The following is a 22,757-nucleotide window of genomic DNA, read 5'->3' as shown; positions in this document are numbered from 1 at the left end:
TGTTTCGCTCGCTGTTCAAATTAAAATAAATGAATGAATAAATAAAATAAAAATTTTTTTTTAAGAAACTATCAGATGATTCTCATTCTGCTCCCTCCCCCCTTGGATTATCAACTGTTGAAGGCAGGGAACAGGCCTTCTATTTCATCTCTCATGCCCCCACTGCTTATCACATTTCCACCTTTACAACCACTGCAAGTATTCCTGGCTTAATTGAGTACCAATTATTAATAGAATACAAGTCTAAATTTTGTTCTAGCCTCCAACATTAACTGTCTTGTCTACATTTCTTCACAACTTTTCCACGTTTTACCTCCAAATGAAACCACAGAATCACAAATAGTTTTGTTAGTGGTTTATGGCTTTGTCAAAACATTTACAAGAATATCCCTGTGGGATTCTTATTTTAAAATAAATACTATAGGGGCCAGCAGGTGACATGGTGGTTAAGGGCACTGGACTACCACATGGCTAACCATGGTTCAAGTCCCAGACCTGAGGGCTTGCTCTCTCATTTTCCATCTCTCTCTCACTCTGTCCCTCTCTAGTCAAATTAAAATACATAAAGTTAAATAAAATAATTCTTAAAATAAATAAATACTATATGTTAGTTAATTTCAAATAATTTAGATTTTATAATTTTTCCTAATATTGAAGCAGCTTTGAAAATTTTACCCTTACTGAAGATAGCAGGTGGCATGGTAGTTAAGGGCACTGGACTACCCACATGGCCTGGCGCAGTTTGAGTCTCGGACCTGGTGGCTCACTTTCTCACTTTTGCTCATTCTCTCTCTCTCTCCCTGTCCCCCCAGTCAAATTAAAGTAAATAAGGAAAGAAATAGAGAGAAAGTTAAATAAAGTAATTCTTTTTAAAAAAGAAAAATTTACCCTTACTTATATACTTTTATGTGTAACAACATTAGTGAAAGTATCAGAGTTAAAAGTCTCACCAACAGTTATACAACTACTATGCTGACAATAGGACTACTGCTTTTTAGGAAGGACATTACTGAGATATCAGAAATTATATTACAAAAAAAAAACAAACCTAGTAGTGCTAGCTAAAGAAGAGTTTTTGGGGGATGAGGTAATGTATGAAATGTTTAGTGTGTGAGTGATTGCACATATTATACATTCCCTGCTTCAGCAAACCTGGAGTATTGAGTTTCTTTCAGTCAGACCTGGAATTAGGTCTCTCACTCATGTGGTTTCAATTAAGTTCTGTTAAAAATAGCTCATAATACAAGCATTTTCATTTTCAGGACTTCAACAACTTTGCTACTTTTAATCCATACAAAGGATAAACATTGTGGGGAATAAACAATCAAAGAAAGTTACATAGTACCTTAGTGTTGACTCTTTATAAATAGCTAAAACCATTTTTTTAGTGTATAGTCTTCTAGTATTAGCTATTTGGTTCTTATTTTACAATACAAATACATATGTTTAAGAAGCAATGGAAAACTGTTTCTTAACTGACTAAAAGTAAATGACAAAAACTTCAATGAAATTTCAAGAAAGAGATATGTCACAAATAATTGGAGAATTCTGAATTTCATACAATTTCAGGCAGACGTTCTGCTTTATGGACTTTGACTTCACATTCATGTCTTCCAAATAGTGAAAATTCAGCCACAGCCGTTACATTCTGCCATTTGTTTTTATTATAATATCTGGAGGAAAAACATAACAATAGATTACTTCATATACAAACAGGTGTCCAGTAGTTATTAATAACCAGTCCCTGAGGGAGAGAGCTCCTGCAGCCCAGGTCACTCTAAGTTTCACCCTGTCAAGCCTTTGGAAACAGATCCAGAGGCCATTAAAAAAAAAAAAAATAGAAGAAGAAGAAGAAGAAGAAGAGGAAAAAGAATAGCTTACCCCTTCCAGGATATGCTGAGGACACGTCTCATTGGAGACACAAAGAGATCGCTCAATTACATGCTAAAGAAAAGCCCATCAAAGACTGTTGTCGGTGTCATCATCAGGCCTCAAACCCAGCCTTGTAACCTGGGGGACTGATCACGCTGCGCTTCTCATCCCTGTCCTCTTCAGGCACCAGCCAGGTAGAAGTCCTTACCTTCCACCACCTGCCCTTCCTTTGTACTCATACTCTTGGTTGCAGTTGAACCCAGTTCTTTCCAAACAAGATTCTGGGGACTTCCCCACATCTTGTGCCAGGAAATCTAGGGTGGAGTCAGTTTTTCCTAAAATTGGCCTAATTGGCCTGTGGTACTGGTTCTGAATTTTTGTTGTAGAATTACCTGTTTAGAATTGCCTGAAATTTTTAAAAAATCTTGATCTCTAGGCCATACTCCCTATCAGCTAGAGCAGGATCATTAGGAAAGGGACCCATATATTGGAAAACACAACATGCAGCTAAGTTTAAGAACCAGGGACCTCTGGGACCAGCAGTTAGCGTAATGGCTGTCACTGGACTCCCACGTAGTCGACTGCGGTTTGCGTCCCGGACCTGGTGGCTTAAAACTCACACCGAGCGTGTGTGCGTGAGTGCCCAAGATCCAGAGAGGAGAATGGAGGAGAAGGGATTGTGGTGTGGCCATCCCCCAGGGGGGTGATTTCTCACTTTCTGTCTCTCTGTCTCTCTCTGTCTGACGAGCGCACGTGCCTTATAGCGAAAACCTCTCAAAAAAAAAAAAAAACTTAATAAAAAAGAACCAGGGACCTCTATCTTTGGTATTCAAAGTTCAGTCCATGGACCGGTAACATTAGCATCACGTCAAAGATTACTAGACATGTAGAATCTTGTGTCTAATTCTAAATCTACTGGTCAAAATTTCCATTTTAACAAGATTCTCAAGTGACTCACAAGTACTTAAAAGTCTGAGAAGTACTGGCTATCCTATCCTGTACTTGTTACTATCTTTACTGACCTTAGACACTGTCTGCCCACTTACTAAAGTGGGTGACTAATTCACAGTCATCTCCAACCTCTGGGTAACTTCCCTAGTAGGTTAATCAGTTTACCTGATATCTCATCTCTAGTCTCACCTACCCTTCACTTCCTCAACCTTCATATACATATTCAGGACCATGACCTTTATTTTCCCCTGACATCACATAAAATGCATCTTTTCTGAAACTTTACAATAGAGACCTGGGAGTCATACTCTAACCATCCTTCTTCCTGCCTTACAATTCTTCTCACTACCTTCACCAGTACCTAGTCAGTCATTAAGCCCTGTCAATAATTCCAATAAAAATATTTAGTTTAGACTAAATATTAAACTACAGACTTAAACTACAGAACTCTGGAATCAGATTGCTTAAAAACAATCTTAAATCTGCATTATTGGGGCCAGAAGTGGTATGGTGGTTAAGGCACTGGACACCTTCACATGGCCGACTAGGATTTGAGTCCCGGACCTGGTGACTTGCTTTCTCACTTTCTCTCTGTCTCTCTGTCTCTCTCTCTCTCCATAGTTCTCTGGTGAGTGCACATGCCTGTAGCAAACTTAAAATAATAATAATAATAACAACAACAAAAATAACTTTAAAAAATTATATTTAAAAATATGCATTGTTTATAAATTCCTCAGGTTAGTCTGAGCACCACACTTTGAGATCTTCATATTTTCAACTTTAATCATCAGAACTTTCACAAAACTCCCACATGGCCTTTCTGCTTCCAGACTCATTTCTTTCCAAGTCATTTCCACACCTCTTGCCAGAATGTTCAAATTAGAAAGTAAATTTGACCAGAATAAAATCAAAAGTCAGCATGGCAAAGGGGATCTTGGTCGTCTGCCCCAGTTACTACTCAAGTCTCAGTTCTTAGGAAGTCCAATCTTCTAGTCCAGCCAACATAAATAATTTTAGTTCCTTAACTACCCAAGGACTATTTTAGCCTCTGTGTCTTTATGCTTGTCCTTCTACCTAGAAGCTCAAGACATCCTTGTGGGTTTCAGATCATCCTCTAAAGAGTTTCCCACCTTGCTTGTATACCTCAAAAGGTTCCCACATGTATCTCACTCTCTTTTTTTTTTTTTGGAGAGGTTTTTACTATAGGATGCGTGCACTCGCCAGAGAGACAGAAAGTGAGAAATCACCCCCCGGGGGGGATGGCCACTCCACAATCACTTCTCCTCCATCCTCCTCTTGGGACCTTGGGAAAGCACACACACTCGCCTGGTGTGAGTGTAAGCCACCGGGTCCAGGATTTGAACCACGGTAGACTACATGGGAGTCCAGTGACATAGCCATTCCAGTGCTGGTCCCCCCACATGTATTTCTATTAAAACATATTTACCTCTGTTGGACTCTTTCACGTATCTGTCTTTCCTTACAGAAGACAGCAAAAAACTCTCTCAGTATCATTAGTAATTACCTGCATACCGCACATGAGATGGAGACTCAATAAATACTTGCTGAATGAGAGACCCAAACAACTACAGAACTTCATCTTCTCATTCTGTAACTACACGATACCAAAACAACAGGCCTAAAAAGCACCCATAATGTCGCACTAGTTTGAATTCTTTTTCCCCTAGGAACTGAGCCTTCTTTTTCTCAGTATATTGATCATAGAACACTTCTCATGTGGTTTTAAGTGCAGGCTAGTAGAAAGTGCGTAATGTGCAAGAGTGGGTGCTGTGGGAATTCACGCCAGTTCTAATGTTACTCACTTGTGCCTTCAGGGTCTGCTCTCACCTAATTTCATGTACACCACTTCTGTTTGATAATGGAGCACACACTTCATCCCTGTATTTGCACTAGATTAATGTGTCTGTGTCAGACTATACACACTTACCTGATACATTCTTTACTATTTTTAAAAACTTGTCAGAGGGCATGTGTACTTTCAAGAGAAAGGCAGAGAAACAGAGAAAGGAAGAGGGAGAAAGCACCCCCAATGGGGTGGCATCGCACCACAGTTCCTTCTCGATTTCTCCATTCTGTCAGAACCCTGGATATGCATACACACATGCTCAGGATGTTTTTTTCCAAGCCACTGGAGCCAAGATTCGAACTGCATGGTCAGCCATGTGGGATCTGGCTCTCTTAACCACTAGGCCTTGGGGCCAGCCCCTACCTGATATATTCCTTAAATGAGATGATATAATCAATTTTATGATCAAACACAATAACCAATCCACATATTTCAGGCTTTTTTCAATTTAATAAAAAGCCAAGGGACAGTTTTCAAAATGGAAATGTAGTAAGCAGACTTGAGGAATTAAGCTAACCTATAGAAACAAACAATAATTATTGCATAATGAGTAATTATCTCAGACACTTCTAATCCTCACAACACCTCTTTGAGGTAAGAACTAGCATTTTTCCAGTTTTACAAAGAGGAGGCTGAAATTCAGAGAACTTAAGAAATTTGTTCATGTGACAGAATTTGAACTTAAGAATGTTTTTTTTTAATAATTGTTTTATTTAACTTTATTTATTTTAATTTGCCCAGAGAGGGGCAGAGTGTGTGTGAGAGAGAGTGAGTGAGTGAGAAAGAGTGAGAAAGTGAGAAAGCAAGCTACCAGGTCTGGCACTCGAACCATGGTCAGCCATGTGAGAAACCAGCACTCTTAGCCACCACACCACCTTCCAGCCCCAAGCATGTTATATTCCAAAGTGATTTCTACTATCATCTCTCAGATACTTGAATGGATCTGTTTCTTCCTCATTATCCTTCTCTCTGTATAACAGTTTAGCCTGATGTTATTACATAAAAACTCAAAATTCTCATACTAAAGATAGTGATAGACATGCATCCAGTTCAAGGCTGCTATACTACTACTAGCTTGACTTATGAATTTATGACACACCATTTAGCATCCCACTGGAGCTCAAAATAAAACAGAAATCTTAAAATCATACTACAAGGATAGCTGTTTTCCAAAAGGTATTATTAGATTTGAATTTTATCAAAGCAAAGTTAAAATGTCCTTTCTAGGGTTCATAAACACCTTCTTCTAGTTCTGATTCTACCAATAATTAGCTGCGTTAACTTGGGCGGATCACTCATCAGTCCGGCCAGTTCATTTTTACTGCCTCTAAAATAAACAAAGTAGGCTAGGAAAGTATATAGTTCTCAAATTTTAGTGTTTATTAGAATCACTTTGAGATATCATCAGACCGTAGAATCCCATACCTTATCTTAAGAGATCATTGCCTTATTTGGGTCTGCAGTTATTCTGGGATAGGTAGTCAGAGGACACACATTGAGACACTCTGAACTACATGTTTTCTATGGCCTCTTCTGTCACCGTCCTCAGAACTCTGTCACCATCCTCAGACTTCTACTTACATGTCCTCTATCACATCTCTGTTGGTTCACTTTCACCATTTTTCCCTTCAATCAGCACAGTGCCAATATGAACAAGCAGTACACTGAACAGGGTCCTAAACCATCAAAAGTGAGCTTCACCCTGTAGTCCTGATTAGATTACTGCCAAACTAGCTAAAACTTTAAATGCCAGGACTAAAAATAGGCTGCTGCATGTTTAAAATATCATGATCACTAGTTAGCTTGGGGCTTTGCTATTTTTACTAAAGGGAAGGCAGAGACAAGTGGCCAGAGGTTGAAAGAGAGTTACTTTAAATGAGGAGGTTGCTGTCCTGGGAACAGCCTAGAAAGAAGTCGGGAGGTGACACTACTAGTTAAACATTCTCTGGAGAGTTTCTCTGTGAATTAAATTTAAAACTTTGGGGGCCAGTCTGTGGCATGGTGGTTAAGGTGGATCCCACAGAGCCAACCACATGGTTTGATTCTCAAATCCGGACACTTGAAAAACACACTGGACTTGTGTGCTTGTGTGCCCAAGGTCATGAAAGTGGGGAAAGGAGGAGAGTGGGTTGTGGCATGACCATTCTCCATGGAGGGTGCTTTCTCACTTTTCCTTCCTTATTCTCTATCTCTCTCCAGCAAGTACATGTACCCTGTAGCAAAATAGAATACATTTGTTCATACATACACACACACATACTTTGTCTAACCTCCCAGGCATATTTAAAAGAAACTGTTGCAGGGACCAGCAGGTGGCATGGAGGATGAGGTGCTGGACTCCCATATGGTCAACTGTGATTCAAATACGGGACCTGGAGGCTGGCTTTCTCACTTTCCCTTTCTCTTTCTCTCTCTCTCTCGTGAGCACATGTGCCCTATAGCAAATTAAAAATTAATAAATAGGGACCAGCAGTTAGCATAATGGCTATGTCGCTGGACTCCCACGTAGTCGACCGCGGTTCGTGTTCCGGACCCGATGGCTTAAAACTCACTCTTGGCGCGTGTGCGTGCATGCCCAAGATCCCGAGAGGAGAATGGAGGAGAAGGGATTGTGGCGTGACCATCCCCCCTGGGGGGGATTTCTTGCTTTCTGTCTCTGTGTCTCTCTCTGTCTGGCGAGCGCAAGCGCCCTATAGCAAAAACCTCTCCAATCAGTCAATCAATAAATAAATGATTCTTTAAAAAAATTGTTGCATACTTAAACCCAAAATTTTGACAGTATCTGATGTCATAAATTAATACAAGACAAAAAAATCAAGTGAAGATTACCAGAACCCTAGAACTCTTTCTTCATAACCCCTTCCAATTAATACCCTCTTTCTATTATAGCATCTATTAGGTTGTTGGGAAAGTCATGACATATTTTTCTCTTTTTCTATACAAAAGTGAGTTATAACTTTCCTGACATCGTGTACCATCATGATTTGCACTACAGTTTAGTTGTGCCTGGTTTTTTTTCTTTTTAAATTTATTTCTTTGATCAGTGAGTGAGGCAGACAGACAGAAAGAGAGACAGCACTCCTACAGTCTTGTTGCTGAAGTTCAAACCCAGCCAGTCCCTGATTATGGACACACACATGCCCCACATGTTCAGAGAGGTCTCCGGTGGCAAAGTGGGAAACTTCCCATGTGGGTCAGTCTCACAGTATTTTACTGCTGTGTCACTGTCTGTCCTCCAGTTTTGCCTGGTTTTCAATGACATCTAAATAATATTGTATGTGCTCTACTGTGTCTGGCACCTCATGTGAAATTCATCGATAGGTATTTAACTGCACAAGCAACATGAACATGCAACATTGAACAGCTATGCGTAAATGTATATTGCTGATTTACCTGTTACACAGAACTCCAGTGAAGAATTGAGATAGACAGAATAGGCCCTGAAGGCACGAGTAATGTGAGAAGCGGCCCACATACTCACGGCCCCCACTCTCACTACTTTACCTTCCTTCTCACAGCCTATACTTGTATTGACATGGGGAAGTTCTCTGTGATAAACTGATGAAGTAAGAAAAGCTCAGGCTTGGCTTACAGGTAGTTCTGCAGAATATGCAGGCACCACCTCGACGTGGACAGTTAGAGCAACTACAACTTCTTTCTGGGACATCTCTGAAGGAAAGTGATAAAGAGAAATCCTCCCAGGACTTCGAGCACTGCACCTGATTGTTGACTTCGTTGGAAGGAGAAATGGCTAGATGTTGAATAATATTCTGACTCATATTCATGGTGGTAGCCAGTGGTTTGGCTGGATGGTCAAGGACTTGGAAGAAATATGATTAGAAAATTGAACATTATCATTAAAATTCAGTATTTTGATATGTGGAAAAATGAAAAAATAAATTAAATTAAAAAAGAAAGTTGGTGACAAGGAAATTTGGGAAGAGGTATTGGACAGACTTCTCTGGGCAAAAAAAAAAAAAAAAAGATATTTGTCCCATGCGAATTCTCAAAAAAGGTAGCTCAAGGGGCCAGCAGGTGGCATGGTGGCGAAGGGCACTGGACTCCCACATAGCCAACTGTGGTTCGAGTCCTGGACCTGGCAGCTTGCTTTCTCACTTTCCTTCTCCCTCGCAATCTCTCTTGCTCTCACTCTGTCTCTGTCAAATTAGAAAGAATGAAAGGAAGGAAGGAAGGAGGGAAGGGAAGAAGGAAGGAAGGGAGGGAGGGATGGAGGGAGGGAGGAAGGGAAGAAGGAACGAAGAAAACAATAATAAATTGGATAAAACAACTAATTCTTTTGATACCAGTTTCTTTCCCAGCCACTTCTATCAAAACAAGGCTAGAAGTTAGAGGCTGGCTGATATCCTCTTTGTTTATAGATCATGAACAAAGTGACCCTGATGGCAGGGACGAAGGTTATACATGGGTTCAGCAACATGAACTTCCACTTATCAAGGCCAACCTGGGTATAGTCCCTGCTGAGTGTCCAATCTGTCAGCAGCTGAGACCAACACTAATCCCAATACGGTACTACTCTTGGGGTGATCAGGCAGCTACATGGTGATAGCCTGATTACACTAGATCACTTCTATCATAGAAGGGGCACCAAGTTGTTTTTGCTGGATATAAATTTGTTTTCCTTCCACACGATTCTGCCAAAACTACCATTCATAGATTTACATGATGCCTTACCTCCCCATCATGGTATTTCACACAATACTGATCAAATAACTTAATTCACAGTAAAAGTAGTACAACAATGGGCCCGTTCTCATGGAATTCACCAGTCTTACCATGTCTCCAGCCATGCTGAAGAAGTTGGTTTGACAGAATGGTAAAATGGTCTTTTGAAGATTCAATTATAACACCAGCTTGGGGGTAATAATTTGCATGGCTGAGGCAAAGTTCTCCAAAAGACTGTATATGCTTTGAATTAGTATCCCAATACGTGGTACTCTTTCTCTCATAGCCAGGAATTAAGGGGTAGAAATGGAAATGGCCCTACTCATTACCCCTTGAAGCCCACTAGCAAAATTTTCCTTCTTGTTTCCTTGACTTTATACTCTGCTGACCTAGAAGTCTTGGTACCAAAGGGAGGAATTCTACTGGGAGAAAATTATTCCCTTGAAATAATATTAAGACTACAGCCTATTAACTTGGGGCTATTCCTGCCTGAGAGTCTACAGGTCAAGAAGAGGGTTCCAGCTTGGGCTGGAGTGATTGATCTGGGTTATCAACAGGGGAAACTAGATTACTACTCCACAAGAATTGCAAAGAGTATATCTGGAATACAGGAGATCCTATAAAATATTTATTAATGTTATCATATCCTGTGAGTAAGGTTAATAGGAAACTACAATTGCCAGTCTAGGCTGGACTATTAATGCTCAAGACCCATCAGGTTAGGTCAACCACCAGGTAAAGAACTATGGCCATCAGAAGTTTTTGTTGAAGGCAGAGGGATATGGACTACATACCAGATATTACATAACTAGTTTTTCTCCTTTTTTTTTTTTAAATTGCCAGAGAGCACTTGCACTCACTGGAGAGATACAGAGACAGAGCTGGAGGAATCACCCCTAATAGGGCATGGTCACATGGCAATCCTTCTCTCCCATTTATCCATCTTGCCAGGACTTAGGGAACACATGCACATGTTCCCAGAATGACTTTAAGTTGCCAGGGCTGGGATTCAAACCCTGATAGGCCATGTGGGATCTGACTCCTTTAACCACTAGACTGTAGGGCTGGCCCAGCTATTTAAACAGCTAACTTTATTTTCAACTCTTTACTTGTCCTTGTTGCTATTTTTAAGTTACAGAATATCAAGAGCAATTATCACCCAAGGACTTTGCATCTTCTTCTGAGGAAACGGTAATCACATTTTCAGTTTTAGACAGGATAGTTGTACCATATTAGGCAAAAGTTTGACTTTATTACTGTCTATTTTGGAGATTAAGTACAGTTTAAGGAATGTGTTGGGATTCTCTTTTTTTTCTTCTAGAGGGCATTTGCTTAAAGAGAGAGAAAACACCACCAAATGGGCTGTGGTCACATTACAATCTTTTTTGCTCTACTTCTTCATTCCCTCAAGATTTGAAGCACACATGTACACATGCCCTGAGTGTTTTTCAAGCTGCCAGGGCCATGAAGCACAGAAGACCATGTGGGATCCAGTTCTGCATGCTCAGTGCTTAGCCACTGTGTAAGAGGTGAGCCTATATGGGTGTATATTTGACAAAGTGTGAACTGTGATGGCTGTGTCAACTTGGCTAAGCTATATTACACAATTATTCAATCAAATACTACCCTAAGTGTTGATGTAGATGTGGTCAATATCTATCAGAGCTGACTGTAAGTAAACGGATTATCCTTGATAATGTGGATAGGCCTCATTCAATCAGCTGACACGCCTTAAGACCAAAACTGATGTTTCTCTGAGGAAGAAATTTGCATGTGGGCTGCATCATCAGCTCTTGACCAAAGAATTTCTAGCCTGCAAGCCTGCCTCACAGTTTTTAGACTTGCCCAGTGAGACCCCAAAATTGTGTAAGTCAATTCTTTGAAATAAATCTCATAATATACGTGTGAATACATAAACATATACATTTATAAGCTTATTTTAAAAAGACATATTTGTGGATTTAGAAAATGCTCAGGCATTGTGCTCAGGCACTGTGGAGGGGATGAAGGAAAGGATCAAGAGCAGACAGCTTGAAGGCCCAGGCCCGTAGAGCAGTGGTTAAGTGGAGAGTACAAACAAACCTAACATGGAGAGACTGGGCTTATAACTTAGTGGTTAGGGAAGCTGTGTACTGCATGGCCAATTATGGTTCTAATCCCAGCCTCAGAGGCTTGAAAAACATATCAGGTACATGTGTGCATGTTCCTAAAATCCTGAGAGGATGAAAACATAGAGGAGAAAGGACTGCAGCATGACTATCCTCCATTGGGGAGCACTTTCTCTCCCCCCGGCTCCTTCTCTCTCTAGTAAGTACACGTATCCTCTGGTAATTAAAAAATAAATAAAAGGGGGGGCGCAGCCAATGTGTCATGTTGGTTAAGGCAACTGGATTTCACATGACTGCTCTGTAGTTTGAGTCTCAGGCTTGGTGCTTTGGAAAACACACTGGGTGTGTATGCCTGCGTGCCCAAAATCCCAAGACAAGAGTGGGGAAGAAGGAATTGCAGCATGCCTATCCCCTCTGGGAGTGCTTTTTCACTTCTCTCTCTCTGTCTCTTTCCCCAGCAAGTGCACATGCCCTATAGAAACTAAAATGAACAAACCAAAGACTAAAGAAAACCTAACTAGGAGGTTAGAAGCCTTAACAGATTGAATTCCTCTCTACCCCTTGATAGCAGTATGATCTTGGACAAATTACCTATTACTTTTATCCTCAGAGTGGTTTTTTTGTTTATTTGCTTATTTTTAGAAGGTACATGTACTCATCAGATACAGAGAAAGCAACTGTTAGTGGGGCATAATCACATCACAATCCTTTTTTCTCTACTCCTTCCCCTCTAGATTTTGGGCAGGCACACACAGGTACCTAAGCATGTTTCTCAAGCCACCACAGCCAGGATTCAAGCTATAGTTGGCCATGTGGGACCCAACTCCCTTAAATGCCCAAAGTCTCAAAATCTTAAATACAAAATTAGGATAATGGTACATATCCTGTGTATCCTAAAGTTATGATTTAAAAAATGAGATAAAATAAAGTTCTTACCACAGTTTTTTATTTTCTTCAAAGGAAGTGTTCAATCAATGTTAGGTGAGTACAAAAACATCTCTACGCTAAAAGGAATACTACTACAAAAGAAACCTAAACAACACAAATTTTCAAATAGTTATAAGAGGACATATCTCAGATAAATCCATTTTACATCAGTATCAAAAGCTAATTTTTCAAAAGATGAATTATTTGACTTTTTTTAAAGAATTATTTTTTTTAACTTTATTTATTTGTTTGTTTGTTTGTTTTAATTTGACCAAAGACGGACAGAGAAAAAGAGAGAGTGAAAAGCAAGCCACTAGGTCTGGGACTCGAACCGCATTCGGCCATGTGGGAATATAGCACCTTAACCACCATGCCACCTGCTGGTCCCCTGAACTATTTGACTTTTAAGAAATTATTCTACTTAGATTCTAAAATCTAGACATAATTTTACCGTTTGCATTTTGTGCAAGAACTCTCAGTGTGTGTGTATATATATACACACACATGTATATATACATATTTACAATGAAAAACTGTTGTATAACATCCAGAAAGTATGCTCTGCATTCATATTATAGTACCTTGAGGAATATCTTTAGGAGGAGAATATTTCTTCTTTTTTACAATAACACCTTTACTTTTCACTTGCCTAGTTCCTGGTGATGCTCTAATAATACAACATATTTCTGATGCATTTGAAGGAAACTGAAAAAAAAGGCAGATATTACATAATTCATCCAAGCTCTATATTTGTATATTATTTCAAATGTAAATAGTCTCATTACTAATATTTCATATATATTAATAACAGCAAACATCAAATAAATGCTTACCCTATTTCAGACTTTAATTGGTTATAAAACATTTGCTCATTTAATACCTACATGAACCACTAAAGGAGATTATATTATACCTATTTTATTTATCTTTATTTATTTATTTATTTATTTATTTTTGGAGAGATTTTCGCTATAGGGCGCGTGCATTCACCAGACAGACAGAGAGAGACATAGAGACAGAAAACGAGAAATCACCCCCCCCCAGGGGGGATGGCCATGCCGCAATCCCTTCTCCTCCATTCTCCTCTCGGGATCTTGGGCACGCACGCACACGCACCTGGCGTGAGTTTTAAGCCACTGGGTCCGGGACGCAAACCGTGGTCGACTATGTGGGAGTCCAGCAACATAGCCATTATGCTAACTGCTGGTTCCCAATTATACCTATTTTACAAGTGAGGAAACAGTTTCAGATAGCATGGATGACTTACTTCAAGAAAGAAAGCAAGTAAAATGGTAGAGTTGAAATTCAAGCACTTCAAAGTAGGAGAGAGTTTTCATGATTTATTGAGTTAAAACACAAATTAAAATTTAACTCTGAGTCAAACACTAGATTTCTTGATTTTTCAACTTGAGTTAATTTTAACAAGTTCCCATCAAGGAGACAGTCTCTAGAATAAAGAAATACCTTATCTTTCAGAAGTGAGATATCTTACTTCCTAGAACTCAAAAATAGAGATACATATAGGGCTCCTCTTAATTTTAAATAAAACCTACATGGAAGCTGTTCTATTGTAAAATTCAAATTATCCTCTGATGAACAGCTGCTATTTTCCTGTCCAGCATTCATATTCCATTCTTCTGGTACTTAACAGTGTCGAAGTTCTCTGGGAGAACCCACCTCTACCAGCCTGCATACCGCACTTTCCTATGTACCAGGTGTATAATAATAGTATGGTAATATGTATGAAAACACATCTATAATACTTCTCATCACCATGGTGGCTATAAGACCTAGCCTAGGCAATCAACATATTCCACAATCCTGGACACAGTCCGTGGGGAAATAAGAAAAAGGAAATACTAAACTTGAGATTCCAGCACTAAGCAAGACTCCTGAAATGTGGCTAGAGAGTTCCCAGTCTGGTGCCCAGCCTTAGCTCTACTAGCTAATGCAGTAGCAACAGATATAAACCAAAGGCCTAACATTCCCCATCTTTCTTTCTGCATTAGCTCAGCACATCCTTTCCTGTCCTTTTATTTTCAGCCTTCTTATAGCCTCTTGTTTGGGGATAGCTCTCATATAGCTATATTTTCCTTACAGTGTACCAATATCTGTCTTGTAACTGTCAAGTTTAGTTCATGTATATGCAGTGTGAGTAATGATAGATTTGTTTCTGTCATCTTAATTATTTTATTTAATCAAACAAAAGATAATCCAAGACAAAACAACACATTTTTAGGCATAAATTATTAGGCTTGATAAAGAAAGAAAAAGGATCTGATTCACTAGAAAAATATAACAATTTTAAACATATATGAAAGTAATAAAGTAGCCTTGAAATATCTAAAGCCAAAAAATATAGAGCCACAGGGAAAAACCAACAAATCAACCATCAAAATAGTGGCTAATTTCAACATATTCCTCTTTATTATTGATGGCTTAAACAGATAAAATATTAGAAATGATATTTAAAAATCATCATCAATAGCAAGTTTCATTTAACGGACATATGGAGAAACTTGACCTTTCCACCATTAGAGGAAAAAAACTCAGTATCTTCAAACACATGAAACATTTCACTAAAACTTCATTTTTTATTACATTTAATCATTGAACATCTTTACAATATACATAATGGTTTTTCTCAGCATGAATACAGAGCATATCAATCAAGTCAAAGATACTATCACATAATCATCAACAGATGAGTTTTCATTTTTGCATTTGTTAAATATTTTTTTCTTTCCCTGATCCCCTTTCTCCCATCCCCTATTACCTACCCCCCTCCTATACCATCTGTAGTATCTGCAGTTGCCCTCATGGTAATTATACCTTCCAGTCCCTCAGTTTCTGCCATAGAGTACATTTAGTATATATTGAGCAGGAGTATACAATGCCTCTCATTCACAGTTTGGCCTGCTTCACTTAGCATTACATCTTTCATATTTGTCTACTTTATATCACATATCAAGGTCATTGGTTTTTATGGCTGAGTAGTATTGTATAGTATATATGTGCCACATTTTTTCAGTTAGTTAGTCTGTTCTTAGACATTTGGGTTGATTCCATGTCTTAGCAACTGTGAATAATGCTGCAATAAACATGATATGGAAGTGTCTTTCCAACTGACTGTTTCCATATCCTTTGGGTAGATACCCAGGAGTGGAATTGCTGGGTCATATGGTAGTTCTATTTGTAAATCTCTGAGGAATCTCCATATTATTCTTCACAATGGTGTACTATAGTAGTCAGAAAATTCATGACACATTTTTGCATAGAAAAACATGAAAAAATATGTCATGATTTTTCCGACAACCCAATAATTTACATTCCCACCAAAAGAGTAGGAGGGTTCCCTTTGCACCTCAGCATTGTCAGCATTTATCATTCTTCATGTTTTTAATCTTAGCCATTCTGACTGGAGTTAAGTGGTATCTCATTATGGTCTTGATTTGCACTTTCCTTATGACAAGAGACTTTGAACATTTTTTTCATATGCCTTTTGACCAGTCATAAGCCTTCCTTGGAAAGTTGTCTATTCAGCGCATTTGTTCATCTTTTAATTGGATTAATTATTTTTCTCACTAACATGGAGAGAGAGGGAGAGAGCGCCCCTCAAAGGGCTGGGTCATGCTAAAACCCCTTTTGTTTCACTTCTCCATTCCATCAGGATTTTGTATACACAAACAAATGTGTCTGGTGTGTTTTAAAGCAACTGGGTCTGGGACTCAAACTGTGTACTTGACAATGTGGAATCCAGCTGCCTTAACCATCATGCCACTGGTTAATTTCAGATTTCTTAAATGATCTCCTATACAGAGTATCTAATGAAAGGGTTAAAAGCCTACTAGGTATTTTGAGGATTAGAAAGGGTCAACTCAGTGCCTCAGTGTCTCCCAGACACTAGGCTGAGTCAGTGTTACACTTGATGGGATCTTCAAACATTCCTTCTCTTCCTCTTCTTTCTCCCTTTTTCTCCTCTGGCTAGCTGGCCCTATCCACCTCACCACAGATGGCTAACTTTTGTCTGTCTACAGACATGGAGATTGAGACCCATCTGTTGCTGACTCTAAAAAATCAACGAACTTCCAAACATATGGCAGATCAAAGTGGTCAACCAGAGATATCAATGAAATAATACAGAGAATGTGGAAATCAACGGGCATCTTGTCTCAGAATTGCCCTAATTAACCTACCCTAAACCCCTTGCCTTTAAAACCTAGTAAGGGGCCAGTTGGTGGGGTGGTAGTTAAGATGCTGGACTCCTACATGGTTGACTGCAGTTCGAGTTTTGGATCTGGTGGCTTGAAACTCATTGTAGGTGCTTGTGCATGCATACCCTGAGTGCCAAGAGGAGAATGGAAAAGAAGGGACTGCAGTATGGCCATCCCCCTGGGGGGGGGAGGGTGACTTCTTGCTCTCTGTGTCTTTGTCTTTCTGTCTCTCCAGCAACTGCAAGAGTCCTATAGCAAAAACCTCTAAAGAAACAACCCTGTAAAAGATGCTGACCCGCATCCTTCAGGGTCATGTGATACAACTCTGCATCTATCCCCTTACTTCCCTTTGGAAAGTGAAAAAAATCTTTTCTATTCTTTTCTCTCTGAATTTGCAAATTCTCTCACAGTATGCAACCAGTGGTGCCCTACCTAACATGCTGCAGAGATCACCCTAATAAAACAGTAATAATTTCTTTAGCAGTTGAATGAAAATATCACCTCATTTGAAGAATCTTCTTGCAAACTTGACACAGGAACAATTTCATTTGAATTAACATAATTGCTGACATTCGGAAATAGTTCTTCAAGAGACGCTTTTTGCACTGAGGATAAATCAATCTATAAAAGAATATATTACTCTTTTGTAGAAGTTAAATGTTGCAAAAGCAATTATTTTTAAGTAATTAAAGGAAAATTTAAAATATTCTTTCACTGGAAGTATTTTCTTATAAGTTTGACATATGAATAATTTCCTCTGAACAAATAAAATTAGTGACACTTGGAAACAAGACTTCAACAGATGCATGTTTAACTGGGACAAATAAATCTATGATAAAGATCAAAATACTTTTCTGATTTAAAGTTATTTTTTAAATAGAAAATTTTGTTTGCTATACAACATAATTTTTCTATTCATTCATCCAGTAAGTACCCAATGTCTTCTAAATGAAATTTATCTACATAGCAACCATACCTCCTAGAATAATTTCCTCTGGCTCTTCCTTTAAATGTAAACCTCTAGGGGGACCAGCAGGTGGTGTGGTGGTTAAGGTACTGGATATTCCCACATGGCTGACCACGGTTTGAGTCTCAGACCTGGTGGCTTTCTCTTTTTCTCTCTCTCTCTCTGGTCAAATTAAAAATAAATGAATGAATAAATAAAATTAAATATATAATTTTTAAAAATTTAACATTCATTCACTGTACATCATTATAGCATATAAAATGAGATTTTTCCATTCAGAATACACTGTATATTGGCTCAATCAAGCACATCAACATATGTGTTATTGTCAACAAATAATTTTCCATTTCTTGTTTCCTGTATATTTTGCCTTTTTTCCCCATCCTTGACTCCTATCTCACCCTCTGCCATCTCCCACCCTCCTCCCACACTGTGTCTGGTATCTATTGTTGCTTTCTATGCCTCCCCCATTTTATTGTTCCACTAAATATCTTAATAAATCTAAATATTTTCAATAGCAAGCACAGCTGATATATACATATCCATGAACACAAGTCTGACTTTAGGCATAAACCTCAGTGAATAGAATGAACATACTATAAAGTAGCACCTAGCTAGGGCTATATAGCTTACTGCAGTCATCAAATGGGTATTTTTAATGCTTTTTTTTCATTCCACTCTCTTATTACACTATCTCTGCTGTCTACAGTTGTCTTCAATCCCTTTTCCCCCAACATTTCGTTGGTCACACAATATCATAAGTAATCTAACTACTTTCAATAGCAAGATCAGCCGATGGTTTCAAGAAAAGCAGTTTTGAACTGGTAAGGATATTTCTTTGAAACTTAAAGCCTAGAAACAGGTTAGTATTCTGTTCAAATAGTCGGAACATGAATCTATTGATAGCTGAAGACAGGACAAAAGTCCTTAAAACCAGACAACAAAGCTTAGAAGAAAAGCAGCAATATTTTAGTCAAGTCGTAGAATACTGTTTCATCAGTTCAGTCTCATGTACTTAATCTTTCTTCTGTATCTGTTGAGGTTCGATGTTCCAGATTGAAATCTGGGATGTAATACTCAACTCCAGCTTTTGGCCCTACAATTAAGTTGCCCATTTTCTTAGTTTCTGAACTCTTATTTCTGTGTGTCTGCATTTAATTTTACTGACATAGCACTCCCTTAAGAACTTCTTGGAGATCCGGTCTGGTGCTGGTAAATTCTTTCAGGTTTTGTTTATCTGGGAAAGTTCGTGTCTTTTCTTCCCAAATGAACGATAACCTTGCTGGGTACAGAATTCTCGGTTGAAATTGCTTTTCCCTTAATACTTTGAATACATTTTCCCATTCTCTCCTCGCTCTCATTGTTTCCGATGAGAGGTCTGCCGTTAGTCTGATGGGATACCCTTTGTAGGTAACTTGCCTTTTTTCTCTTGCCAGTCTTAGTATCTTGTCTTTGTCTGTGGTTTTGGTCAATCTGGCTATAATGTGTCTTGGAGCAGATCTTCTTGGGTTGATTCTATTTGGGGTCCTCTGTATTTCTTGGGACTGAATCTTTGAGTGCCTCTCAGGTTTGGAAAATTTTCTTGTAGGATTTCATGGAATAGATTATCAATGCCCTTATGAGTTTCTTTGCCTTCTGGGATGTCTATTATCCAGATGTTTGGACATTTAATTGTATCTAGTATTTCTCGTATATTATTCTCAAATTTCTGAGCCATTTTCTCAGTCTTCATGGTGGATTTTTCTAGGCCAGCAATTTTCTCTTCTACATCTGAGATTCTATTTTCTGTATGATCTAGTCTGCTTTTAATACTTTCTAGGGAAATTTTGACTTCTTGTATTATAGCCTTCATCTCTAACAGTTCCATCTGCTTCTTTTGTAAAGTATGAAATTCCTCTTTTAGATCTTGCATGAATTTCCTCACCTCCTGGAACTCTTCAACTCCTTTCTCCTTCCTCTTCAGCAGTTCCTTGTCTCTCTTCTCTTCCATCTCTGTAAGTTTTGCCATTATGAATGTCCTGAATTCTTTACCAGACATTTCCATGATTTCCATTGAACTGTGTGTGGATGAAGAGGAGTTATCCATTCCCCTTGGAGGAGAGGTATTTTCCTGCTTTCCCATATTTCTTGTGGTCCTGCAGCGATTTCTAGTCATCTGGTGGATGGTCGGTTTCTTCCCAAACTTGGAAGTTCAATCACGTGAGTTTTGTATGCTGGAGGCCAAATTATCAGTGGGAACTATTCATTTCTCCATTTCCCCCAAAATGGCTAGATCGCAGGAGCCATGGAGCTGTCTCTTACAGAAGAATATATAATTATTTTTTTAAAAATGTAAACTTCTAGTGTCCTACCCTTGTCCCCTTGCCTACAAACTGAATATTAAAGATTTAAAATCTCTCTCTCTAACACAGAAGTCTCTCTTAAATGCCATGTTCATATCTCTACCAGGTTGCAAATCACCACATATTTCTGTAAATTCAAAATACCTAAATTAGGGTCATCAAATATACAGCTGAGGTCTCCAAAAAGTTCTGGCATGTTGACCAGCTGGACTAAACTAGGTCAATCTGACCTGAACCTAGGCTAGACCACATGGATAGGTGTCTGGAAGAGATTATCAGATGCATTGGGTAGGAGTTGGGTGAAGGGGTGTGCATCTGTCCTTGCCCGCTCCTTTCTTCCTAGGAGGACAGAACAATTTCATGCCTATCCATGTGTATCTTAGGAAGGTCATATGAAAGTGAGATGAAAATCTCCCAGAGGTCTTTGATCAACAAGCCATTTTAGAGTGGTCAGCCAAGGTCCAATAGTTTATAACTGAGGGGGATATACATGCCTCATTCGGTGGCAGCTATCTGTGAAATGAACCAAAGAGCAATTAGACTCAGGCTGATTTGCTAACAAAATTTTGACCTTAAAATCTCATTCTCAAAAGTGCTTTTATTTATTAGAAAGCACTTATCTGATAAGAGTCTAGTATCCAGAATATATAAAAATCTATTACAACTCAACCTTAAAAATAATTTAAAAATGGGCAAATGACCTGAATTCACATTTCTCCAAAGAAGATCTATATATGGCCAATAAGCCCAATTGCAAAATTATAATGAGATATCATTTCACACCTAAAAATATGGATAATTACAAGTGAAGTCAGAATGTGAAGAAATCAGAACACTCATACACTGCTGTTAGAAATGCAAACTTGTTAAGTCACATTTGAAAGGTCTGGTGATTTTTCAAATGAGTTCCCATGTAACTCAGCAATTTCACCTGTAGGTATACACCAGAGAGAAATGAAAACATATGTTCACACAAAAGCTTGCACACAATACTTATAACAACATTATTCATAATATCCAAAGGTGGTAACAACTCAAATTTCCATCAACAGAATGGAATGTTATTTGGCTATGAAAAGGAATGAAATACTAATACATGCTGCTATATTGATGAGCCTGGAAAACATTATACCAAGTGAAAGAAGTCAGTCATAACTTCTTATTACTATATATTACATGATTCGATTCACATAAATTGTCCATAACTGAAAATCTATAGATAGAAAGAAGATTAGTGTTTGCTTAGGGCTGGAAAATGGTATGAAGGAGCAAGAGGTCATTAGTCAAAGAGTATAGGTTCCTTTTTGAGGTAATAAAAATGTTTCTAAAATTGACAGTTTACCATGGCAAATTGTACAAAATGTGAACTATATCTCACTTTTCAAAAGATGCTGGTATTTGTAAAATAAACACTAAAGCAGTTTTGCAGAGAAAAATTCATTTTGGTACTTCTATTCTATACCCTTTATACCCAAATATCAACAAATAATCAATTAAAAATAAAACATTTGGCCCAGATATGAGTAGTGCAGATGAGAGGATACTGCTGCATGGTGGCTGAGGCTGCATGGGAAGCCTAGGTTTGAGTGCTAGACCAATCTAAAATAGGCTGGTACAGTGATACACACCTGTGGTTCTAGCTAACTGGGAGACTGAGGCAGGAGAATCGTAACATGGCAAGCTCTGTCAAGAATGCTCATTTTGGGCCAGCAGGGGGAGGTTAAGGTGGCTGGATCCTACTCGGCTGACTACAGGGTTTGAGTCCTAGATCAAACCGTCCTGGATCCAGTGGCTTGAAAATCATGCCAGGCGTTGTGTGTGTGCATGCCCAAAATCCCAATAGGAGAATGGAGGAGAAGGAATTGTGGTGCAGCCATCCCTTCTGGGTGGTGATTTCTTCTCACTTTCTCACTCTCTCTGCTCCTCTCTCTGTCTCTCTGTCTCTGGTGAGCACATGAATCCTATAGCAAAACTAAAAAAATAAAAGAATGCTATCTCTGTAAGCCTATGTCCTTCCCATGTGCTTTTGCATGCACTCTCTCTCATAAAGGAAGAACACACTTATTTTCTGAAAAAAAGTATTAATTTTGAAAACACTGGAAAGATTGTGGGCAATGAAAACCCTTTCCCTAGCATGAGCATCTGTTCTTTGGTTAATTCTGTAATTCTGTTCTCTTTGGAACTTTTTTACCCTTGGAAGGGTGAAAGTGTCAACTGATTACTAGGCAACATTACTTATAGTAAAAAATGGAAAACTGAATCTCTGGAAGGAAATATACATGCATTATAAACTAATAAATATGACAAAAGACACCATACTTTGAGTTTTCCTGCATGGATGACTCTTATAATTAGGCATATCCTTTGTGTCCCTGAAAGCTACATATATGTGTTGTTAAAATTGGACTAAATTGGGGACCAGCAGTTGGCGTAATGGCTATGTCGCTGGACTCCCACGTAGTCGACCATGGTTCGAGTCCTGGACTCGGTGGCTTAAACTCACACCGGGTGCGTGTGCATGCATGCCCAAGATCCCGAGAAGAAAATGGAGAAAAAGGGATTGCAGCATAGCCATCCCCCCGGGGGGCTGACTTCTCGCTTTCTGTCTCTACATCTCTCTCTGTCTGTCTGGCAAGCACATGCGCCCTATAGCAAAAACCTCTCCAAAAAAAAAAATTGGACCAAATTGAATAAAAAAATTTCTTCATCAAAGAACACTACCAAGAGAGTGAAAAGCAACTCATAGAGTATGAGAAAATATCTGAAAATCATACATATGATAATTCCTTAAATCCAGAATATAAAAAGAACTTCTACAACCCAATA

The 22,757-nt window shown here is 38.7% G+C and overlaps 1 protein-coding gene across 1 annotated transcript in view; it reads right to left on the bottom strand.

Moving 5' to 3' along the window:
- Nucleotides 1-1,555: 1,555 nt before the first annotated feature.
- The window catches only part of MEIKIN (meiotic kinetochore factor), a 108,316-nt gene continuing 87,114 nt past the window's right edge, over nucleotides 1,556-22,757 (bottom strand). Inside the window, exons 12-16 of the mRNA XM_027767652.1 lie at nucleotides 17,124-17,243; nucleotides 12,990-13,113; nucleotides 8,084-8,248; nucleotides 2,081-2,264; nucleotides 1,556-1,673 (exon numbers count right to left, since the gene is read on the bottom strand). Of these exons, the coding sequence (XP_027623453.1) occupies nucleotides 1,556-1,673; nucleotides 2,081-2,264; nucleotides 8,084-8,248; nucleotides 12,990-13,113; nucleotides 17,124-17,243 (711 nt within the window). The remainder of the gene's footprint in view (nucleotides 1,674-2,080; nucleotides 2,265-8,083; nucleotides 8,249-12,989; nucleotides 13,114-17,123; nucleotides 17,244-22,757) is intronic.

This window comes from Tupaia chinensis, unplaced genomic scaffold (genome assembly GCF_000334495.1).
Source record: "Tupaia chinensis unplaced genomic scaffold, TupChi_1.0 Scaffold144346_1, whole genome shotgun sequence".
NCBI lineage: Eukaryota > Metazoa > Chordata > Mammalia > Scandentia > Tupaiidae > Tupaia > Tupaia belangeri.
The sequence above is the reverse complement of the archived record's forward strand: the minus strand, read 5'-3'. Positions and strand labels throughout refer to the sequence as shown.